This window comes from Borostomias antarcticus (genome assembly GCF_949987555.1).
Source record: "Borostomias antarcticus genome assembly, chromosome: 17".
Lineage (NCBI taxonomy): Eukaryota > Metazoa > Chordata > Actinopteri > Stomiiformes > Stomiidae > Borostomias > Borostomias antarcticus.
Window position 1 is genome coordinate 23,791,410 of NC_140250.1, and position 10,000 is coordinate 23,801,409.

A 10,000-nucleotide genomic window follows, 5' to 3' on the forward strand; every position below is an offset into this window, starting at 1 on the left:
TCCTCTTTCCTGTCTCTCTCTTCTTCCCTGTCTCTCTTCTTCCCTGTCTCTCTCTCTTCTTCCCTGTCTCTCTTCTTCCCTGTCTCTCTTCTTCCCTGTCTCTCTCTTCTTCCCCGTCTCTCTCTTCTTCCCTGTCTCTCTTCTTCCCTGTCTCTCTCTCTTCTTCCCTGTCTCTCTCTCTTCTTCCCTGTCTCTCTCTCCTCCTCCCCGTCTCTCTCTCTTATTCCTGTCTCTCTCCTCCCCTGTCTCTCTCTCCTCCTCCCCGTCTCTCTCTCCTCCTCCCCGTCTCTCTCTTCTTCCTGTCTCTCTCCTCCTCCCCGTCTCTCTCTCCTCCTCCCCGTCTCTCCCTCCTCCCCGTCTCTCTCTCTTCTTCCTGTCTCTCTCCTCCTCTCCGTCTCTCTCCTCCCCTGTCTCTCTCCTCCTCCCCGTCTCTCTCTCCTCCTCCCGTCTCTCTCTCTTCTTCCTGCCTCTCTCCTCCTCCCCGTCTCTCTCTCTTCCTCCCCGTCTCTCTCTCCTCCTCCCCGTCTCTCTCTCCTCCTCCCCGTCTCTCTCCTCCTCCCCGTCTCTCTCTCCTCCTCCCCGTCTCTCTCTCCTCCTCCCCGTCTCTCTCCTCCTCCCCGTCTCTCTCTCCTCCTCCCCGTCTCTCTCCTCCTCCCCGTCTCTCTCTCCTCCTCCCGTCTCTCTCTCTTCTTCCTGTCTCTCTCCTCCTCTCCGTCTCTCTCCTCCCCTGTCTCTCTCCTCCTCCCCGTCTCTCTCTCCTCCTCCCGTCTCTCTCTCTTCTTCCTGCCTCTCTCCTCCTCCCCGTCTCTCTCTCTTCTTCCCCGTCTCTCTCCTCCTCCCCGTCTCTCTCTCCTCCTCCCATCTCTCTCTCCTCCTCCCCGTCTCTCTCCTCCTCCCCGTCTCTGTCCTGACCGCTGGGCTGGTTGTGTAACGTGTGTGTCAGCGGCCCCCCCCCCGGTTCCTGTAGGTCCAGACAGATCCGGGAACACGGTTCCTGTAGGTCCAGACAGATCCGGGAACACGGTTCCTGTAGGTCCAGACAGATCCGGGAACACGGTTCCCCCCGGGTCGTGCGGCGTGAGGACGAGGCCGGGGGAACGGCGCCGGGAAGGAACGGAGGCCGGGTCAGATTTATAACCTCGACCTCCGTTACCCCTCACGTCCAGAGAGTACTGCGGTGGCTGTTTGCTGACTCCAAAAGACGGCTTCACGCTTCAAGAGCTCGGCTCCAGTTTGGTCTCTCTCTCGCTCTCTCTCTCTCTCTCTCTCTCTCTCTCTCTCTCTCTCTCTCATGGACTGTCCTTAGGAGTAAGTCTGTTCACATCATGTCCTTTTGATGTCTGAATAAACTCCCCTCCCCACACACCTCTCTATTTTTCTCTCACACCTCTCTCTCTCCCTCTCTCTCTCCCTCTCTCCCTTTTTGAATCTTTTGTGGTCTGTAGACTGGTGTTCTCTTCTGCTATCTACTCGTTTAAGTTATGATGTTTTTGTAATCTAATAAAGACATTTTTATCCGGACAGGACAGTATGTTTTGTTAGTGCTACACTGGCCCATTTGTTACCAGTTAGATCTACGGAATATCCACTTGATAACTAAAGTAGGATTGATTGACTGGGAATATAAAACTGCATTAATACTGGACGAACAGAAGAATTATCTCCTCTCTCCTCTCTCCTCCTCTTCTCTCCTCTCCTCTTGTCCTCTCTCCTCTCTCCCCTCAACTCATCTTGGCATGACGTAAACACTCTTCACACAAAATGATAAAAACACATCTCGGATGCAACGTGCGCGGGTATGTGAGAGTGTGTGTGTGGGGGGAACCTTGGCTTGTCAACATGGACTGTCCTTGCTATGGCAGGCAAGATGGAAGCAGTTGTGGCTGCTCTGGCCCAGAATAACATACGTTGGTGTGTGCGCCCGCGTGTACACAACTTGTTTTAAGTGATAGAGGATAAAATAAACAGTGAACGGTCGGCTGTACTGTGGCTACGGTTATGTTAAGATTCTCTCAGCTTCAGAGAGAGAGCGAGGGAGTCAGAAGATACTACAGATATACAGCCTTCCTTCCTGTCTCCAAATCTCCTTCAGAAACCATCCGTAAATCCTCCACAAACACAGTACTATCAAAGGTATTACATTCGACCGGACGGTGAGCACTGTCCAACGTCAGGGAGACGCACTTAATGTAATCCGTGCTTGAGGCCTCGCCATGTGGCTGAGGTTCCGTGGGGTGTGAACGTGCCAAAGGCGAGGTCTGCTGGTCTGTGTGATTCCACTCCAGACTGCACTCCTCATCTGCTGCACATTACTTTACAGATGCACACACACATACATAAATTAAGGGCCATTTTCATCTGCTTCTTGCTTTGTAAATTCTTACTGATTTATTGTCGCTGCTTGATGAGAAACTAATGTCCGTCAGGTGTGTGGATGCCAGCTCTCTGAGGTCTGTTACTAGGAGAAACACTGTCAGCCATTTTTACTATTTGTCCGTTTAGCAGACGCTTTTAGCCAAAGAGACATACAATATTTTGAGCTAGCATTGGGGTTAGGACCTTGCTCAAGGGCACAACGAGTGGCAATGACAAGTAGCCTGGCTGGCCCGGTCTTGAACCAGCGACCTTTCGGTCACTCAGACGCTAACTCAGATGCCCCGCCCCCTCCCCCCTTATCTCAGAATGATGGTCCAATTCATCTCATCTTTCATTAATCTGCACCTCATCATCAGTCACCACGCAGCAGGGAACGGCTGATTATGCGGGCATGCCCTTCAAACCTTATGAATATTAACGCCAGAAATTAACATGATTCTCTGTTCCCGATTTAGCTCGGAAGTATTGATTAAAGACTAATTTACATAATCCAAAAAGTAATTGGCTTTTGTTCCAATGAACGTGTTAATCATGTGTTTTGTCTGTTGAGGAAGGAGGAAATCTAATTTCTAGCGACAAAGATGAAAGATGACAGATGTTGCTGATCAAATCATCGAAAGGCAGCAAGTCAGATATACTGTGCGGTGAAGTGACGTGTCTTTTATTATTTTATTTTATTTAACCTTTATTTAACCAGATAAGTCAATTGAGAACCAATTCTCATTTGCAATGACGACCTGGCCTGTCTAACAACGTGCGCACACACACACACTCACACACACAGGTCTATTTGGCCCTGATATAGCAGTAACAGAGGCCTGTGTTGTAGTGGGTGGGTGGGAGGGGCTGTGCTGGGCTGCTCAGTCCCTCTCCAGGGTTCGGCAGCCGCCACGCCCTCCCCTTCTGCTATTTCTGCTCTCACCACACCGGTGAAACACGCAGAATCACAGCTCACAGACCAGACGGCACGACGCAGGACGCCAGGGATGAGCTCTGCTGAGCTGGCGCATAGAAGTCAGAATTTTATATGGATGTTTGATTTGAGTAGCCCCAGGTCCATATCCCCCGTGTTTCTGTGGTGCGGTTGATAGTGTTGTTTGTTTACCATCCCTCAGTCTTTGTGGCTCTGAGGGCCCACCGCTGAGGACGGATGGTTCCGGAATGATGAATGACCAATGGGACTGCTGCTGCTACAGTAACATGGCTGACTGGTTAACAGATTGGACAGAGTCCTGGTCTCACATTCCAGAAGACCCCCCCCCGCCCTCCCTCTCTCTCCCTCTCTCTTTAACTCTCTCTCACTCTCACCCTCTCTCTTTAACTCTCCCTCTCTCTCTCTCTCCCTCTCTCTTTAACTCTCTCTCACTCTCTCTCTCTCACTCTCTCTTTAACTCTCCCTCTCTTTCTCTCTCCCTCTCTCTTTAACTCTCTCTCACTCTCCCTCTCTCTCTCTCCCTCTCTCTTTCTCTCTCTCTCTCACTCTCCCTCTCTCTCTCTCTTTAACTCTCTCCCTCTCTCTAACTCTCTCTCACTCTCCCCCTCTCTCTCTCTCCCTCTCTCTTTAACTCTCTCACTCTCCTTCTCTCTCACTCCCTCTCTCTCTCTCTCAGTATGACACAGAAGACTCTGAGGTGACATTAGTGTGTCTGGTCAGTAAATGTGCTTACTGTCTAAGGCTCTCTAATGAGATCCAGGAATGCATGGCTGTGCTCTGCTGGCCTGTCCCTGTCTCCTCTCCTCAGCGTCTCCTCCTTGCTTTCTCTCACTCCCCCAGTCTGGCTCCCACAATCCTGGAGTGCAGGAGTAAACAATCAGAATGATTGAAAAGAAATATCCCACAGCTGCAATATGGCATCATATGAGATGTTTTGTTTATTTACAATCGTCCCAAAGGCAAATACACCCTGAGTTCAGCCTGCCTGCCAACGGGACTGGGAGCCAGGAACTTGTCACTTTTCTCTGCTGGACTTCATCACCACACTGTGAGGAAATAAGGACTTGAGTGTGGCATGTGTGTGTGTGTGTGTGTGTGTACATGAGTGCACATTGTGTACTGTACGTGTTTTGTGTGTGACTGAACAGAGGAATGGGAACCAGCAGAGAGAGAGAGCTGGAGAGGGATGTGTGTGTGTGTGTGTGTGTGTGTGTGTGTGTGTGTGTGTGTGTGTGTGTGTGCGTGCGTGTGTGTGTGCGTGTGCGTGCATGTGCATGCGTGTAGCAGCATTAGCAGTGGCATGTTCTAATGGCGTCTCTCTGACGCCTCCGGCCATTAGCTCTGGTACTTTGTGTTCGTTTGTTGACAGTGTTCTGACATCCCTCCTTCCACCTGTTCCCCCGCCTCACCTCTTCCACGCCTCTATACCGACGCGCCCGTCTACACGCGTCGTCCTCAACTAAGCCCCCGAGGCCTTTCTGAGAGGAACGGCTGTATTGTGACGTAGCTGCGCATGTGTTTCTCTGGCTTCAGGCTTTGTTCCGTTTCTTCCGAATCATTTAATATCGTCTGCAAAACCAGACAGGCAGTTAATAGTGTATATTTATGTCTTGATCTTTATACAGACGTGAATCGATGGGCAGAGAACAGACGTCTCGTGTCCCTCTGACTCTAATCCAACACACACACTCCAACACACACATGCGCGGCGCGCGCACACACACACACTGACACAAGAACATGATCCATCATTCTGACCTCACCATCATGGCCGTCTTCCCAGGTCTCTGGTCTGCCAGACGCCACAGGGCGCCTCAGCCTCCGAGCGAATCACCTCGAGCTTTGTAACTTCTCCGGCTGGCCTAGTCTACTGTACACCTGAACAGAGCTGCAGCCTGGGTCTGACAACAGAGAGAGAGAGAGAGAGAGAGAGAGGGAGAGAGAGAGAGTTAAAGAGAGAGGGAGAGAAAGAGGGGGAGAGTGAGAGAGAGTTAAAGAGAGAGGGATAGAGAGATGGAAAGAGGGGGAGAATGAGAGAGTTAAAGAGAGAGGGAGAGAGAAAGAGGGGGAGAGTGAGAGAGAGTGAGTTAAAGAGAGAGAGAGAAAAAGATATAAAGAGAGAGGGAGGGAGAGAGGAAGAGGGATAGAGAGAGGGAGAGGCTTTTTTTAACAAAACAAAATAACAAAAATATTCTATATCTGCTGGGTGAGGTAAAGCAATGTGCAACACAGCAGCATGATTTGTGAGCCGTTGTGACAGGAAAAGGACGTCCAACGGAACTGTGAAGACTGTTGACCATCCGCGCATCCCTGGACTACCTGCACCATGATGATCTCATCAACACACTGTACTTACAAACAGAACAGATACCTTTAAATACATTTGGAGAATAAAGAAGAGTTTACACTGCCCTCACTTATTTATACTTATACTTTTCAAACTGAAAAATGTGAATTTTTCTCATTTTTAAATTTACTTAATATTATTTTCACTGCTCTGTTTACACACGACACGTCCTTATTCTAGTATACTAGAATACAAGTATATACACATTTTTTGTTTCTATTTCACACCTGCTTTGGGAATGTAAAAGTGTTTCCCATGCCAATAAAGCCCATTCGAATTGAATTGAGAAAAAGAGTGAGAAAGAAAGACAGTGAGAGAGGCCTACCGGAGACAGACACGTTTCACTGTGACGACACCGTACGTTACCTGACAAATAAAGGAATCTTGAATTCCCTTGTCTGGGAAGCCAGGGTAGACAGGCCGAGGTGAAGGAAAGTGAGTTCTTCTCTTCCTGCTGGTTAGACAGGTGTGTGATGACGCGTCGAGAGACGATACGAGAGCATGAGAGGCGACACACTCACCATGTGTGAAGTAGCCTAGCCCCCAGTGGCCCCCCCCTGAGCTGGTTACATCACCATGCACACAGAGGATCACACAAGCGGGACTGGGACAATAAAACTGTCTGTCCCTCCTCAATGCTAGCCTTCAGAGTAGCAGACAATCTATCTCAGCTGGTTGGGACGCGCTGAAGAGCAGAACAAGTGCGTGTCGACATTGTGAAGCGTCGCAAACAAGAGAACGCGGAAGAACAGTTGCTTAGCAACCTGTGTCTGGTCGATCTGTTGGAGGAGAAGCGGACAGATTAATTTGATCATCTTCAGAGTGGAGCCCATCTCTGCATCTCTATCGTCTCTATAACAAAGACCTGGAATGACCTTGAAGCCTGATAAATCAAATTTAAAAAAAGAGAAATAAAAAATGAATAAATAAATTTCTTGAGAAAGAAAAGAAATACTAAATGTACCTAAATGTATTGCGATACAGCAATTCTGTTCTTGTGCTTTAGTGACCTGACTAATGTACTACTGTTGGTACATTATTTCCAAAGGTAGCCTATTTTATTTGTTCACGTTCAAATAAAGAAACTGGCAGACCTGTGTTACCAGTTGAGAGGAATGAGGAAAGATTGCCTGCAGCCTTTTCTACCATGTGGTTTGTGTTAGGCTGTTATTACCAAAGCTAAGATAGGATCAGATATGGGAAGGAGGGGATGGACCGGCTTGGTCCTGGTGCTTAGACGCGCAGAGAGAGACCACGCCAGCTGCATCCTCTCTCTCTCTATCCATCTGTCTCCTCACGCCTCTAAGGATGGAGGCGGAACGGACGGGGAGAGAGGAGAGAGCTTGTCAGTCTGTCAATCATCATGTCACGTCTGTCAGTCAGTCTGTATGTCAGAAGACTCACTCACTCCCAGCTCCCACCAAAATATCCTTCAGTCAAGAGTGGCCGGGCATCATAGAGTAACTCTACTGCATCACGACACGTCGCCCACGATAACAATGGTATCATGATACAGCCATTCCGTGATACTCAATACATCGCAAGACAATTCATCTACGATGCACCACGGTATCTGTAACCGAAGAAGAGAAAATGCCAGTAAAAAAGCAGGAAATCTGTATTTATTCACTGCATTGTGTGGTGTAGGTTACATAATACATTGCGATACATTGCATTACTCTAACCTACATTATTTACAGAAAATGTACAAATACAGCTGAAAATACAACCCAGTCCCCCGCTCACTGGAGTGCTGAGGGAATTTAAGGACATTCTATATTCGCCTAAAACATGATTAATGAATCGACGATAAATTCAATTTCAGTTTATTTAAAAAGGGGCAATGCATATTAATCAACAACAAATGTAAATATGCAAGATTTAGCCAAGAGGCTAATTTTCATTTCATTCCATCCATCATTTTGTATACCTATATCTCTTCCCTGTATTGTTCATATTCTCCTTGTACTTTAAATGTAAAAAAGTAGCGATAAGGGGCTGGAAAATTGCTAAAGTATTGTGAAAAAAAATATAATTGCAAATACTCAGCTGTATCGATTTTTTGGCCCAGCCCTAAGGATCAACTAAATTTAAGTGTCCATTCTGTGAGCTTTGCTTTTGTAACTCATGCAGAGATATAATCACAAGCCTTGCATGGCCTGGTAAAGGAATCGTAATGAGGTGAGATTTCAGAAATGGGAAGAAATTCCTCTCTCCTTACAGCATGGTAACGACGTACAGATGCAGAGAACTGACAACAACAAGCCTTCAGGCCTGCGACGCTGACGGAGCACAAACCACCCTGACCCGAGGAGCGGTCCTGTCATGTGCTAATAGAGAGCCAGCTGGTCGAGTGGTAGAGAGAGAGAGAGAGGGAGAGAGAGAGAGAGAGAGCTGCCACACACACCCCCCCCTGGTGCACTAACAGTCAATACCCTCGCAACACAGCAAGAAAGGACAGAGGGAAATCGACCCCTGAATATCCATCTGAGGTGGATAGTTACAAAGATGATCAACAAGACATCATCCTAACACCATGTACGTTAAAAAACCCATCACGTTCTCTCAAATTGGGACATGCGATTCCCTGAATACGGCTACCCTCTTTAAAACCCTTTCAAAGCCCTCCTGGCGAGTGGACTGGTGCTTATTGCAGGCATTGCTACATCACTCAAATACATCTGGAACTGAGCAGACTGGAAGTGCTGGAAGTACTCCTGTTTGGTGAAAAGGAGAAATATGAGTCAGAAATGTGTCAGCTATGTGCTATTCATCTCCATCTGCTGATCCCGGTGTGCTGAGAGAGGGAGAGGATGAGAGGAGAGGAGGAGAGGAGAGGAGGAGGGGAGGAGAGGAGGAGGGGAAAGGGAAGAGGGAGAGGAAGAAAGCCGTTTCGATGTTGCAACCTCAGCAGAGTGCAGAGCGGGGACCAATTATGGCAGGACAGACCCACGCTGAAGCAGACACACCAGGAGACGTTGATTCTCAGTACTTCTAAGGCTTTATTCAGCAATCTTAAGATAAATTACTAATGACCATCTTGTACAGACTCATAGTCACACACACGCATACACACACACCATTCTCTCAACACTACATTCGGCCCATTCGTTTCAGAGTTGAAGTCCCGTCGGCCATATTAGTCTGTATCACATGGAGGAATGACGACCGAAAAGAAATGTCTGAATTGGTTCTAAATTTACAGCTTACATGACTGTACACATGTTGACGTCTGCAAATTCATTGCTAACCTATTATAACAGACTTTCCACATGAAGGATAAATCATTTTCACAAATCGGGATTTTCAAATCCAGTTGACCAATCAAATTAGAGGATAAAATGTCTACAGTCCATCTCTCAGAGGAGCCGGTCAGAGCGCAGAGCAGGTGGGGTTAGGGTGTGTATCTGGGAGAGGGCAGGAACGCGACCCTGGATGTCCTGTCTGGGCTGTCCAGAGATGGACATGGCTCTGGGGACAGGAGGAGGACTGGACACAGCCTGCAGGACTGTGGTGTCCCGGGGAGGGGGTTCAGGTCATGGGGGTTGGTTCAGGTGGTCCAGGTCCTGTAGTCTGGTTCTGGTGGTTCAGATGGTCCAGGTCATGGGGGTTGGTTCTGGTGGTTCAGATGGTCCAGGTCATGGGGGTTGGTTCTGGTGGTCCAGGTCATGGGGGTTTGTTCAGGTGGTCCAGGTCATGGGGGTTGGTTCTGGTGGTCCAGGTCATGGGGGTTTGTTCAGGTGGTCCAGGTCATGGGGGTTTGTTCAGGTGGTCCAGGTCATGGGGGTTGGTTCAGGTGGTCCAGGTCATGGGGGTTGGGTCAGGTGGTCCAGGTCATGGGGGTTGGGTCAGGTGGTCCAGGTCAGCGACGAGAGTCCTTGTCCAGCAGATCTTTGGCCTCATTGATCTTTGCAGCCAGATACGGAGACCCGCCTGTGTTAGGAGAGAGCAGAGGGTTCTCATCAACAAGTTCTGAAGGTTCTCATCAACAAGTTCTGAAGGTTCTCATCAACAAGTTCTGAAGGTTCTCATCAACAAGGTCCCCCCCCCCCCCACCACCTTCACTCAAACAGCTCTCAGTTCCTCTGAACGTCAGGTGAGAGATGGAACAAGGGATTCAAGCTGTTGTACAGTCAGTCAAGCACCCCTTCACACACACACACACACACACACACACACACACACACACACACACACACACACACACACACACACACACACTTTCTTGCAGTCTACTCAGACACATCCATTCCTGTGTGCTGGACTAGTTGTTGTGTCTGAGATTATATACACACACACGCACGCACGTACACACACACACGCACACACACACACGGGCAAGG

The 10,000-nt window shown here is 48.7% G+C and overlaps 1 protein-coding gene across 1 annotated transcript in view; it reads right to left on the bottom strand.

Annotated features, from left to right (window-relative positions):
* Window positions 1-9,204: 9,204 nt before the first annotated feature.
* Window positions 9,205-10,000, bottom strand: part of dnajc15 (DnaJ (Hsp40) homolog, subfamily C, member 15) — a 10,246-nt gene continuing 9,450 nt past the window's right edge. Inside the window, exon 6 of the mRNA XM_084451905.1 lies at window positions 9,205-9,590. Within this exon, the coding sequence (XP_084308031.1) occupies window positions 9,520-9,590 (71 nt within the window). The 3' untranslated portion in view covers window positions 9,205-9,519. The remainder of the gene's footprint in view (window positions 9,591-10,000) is intronic.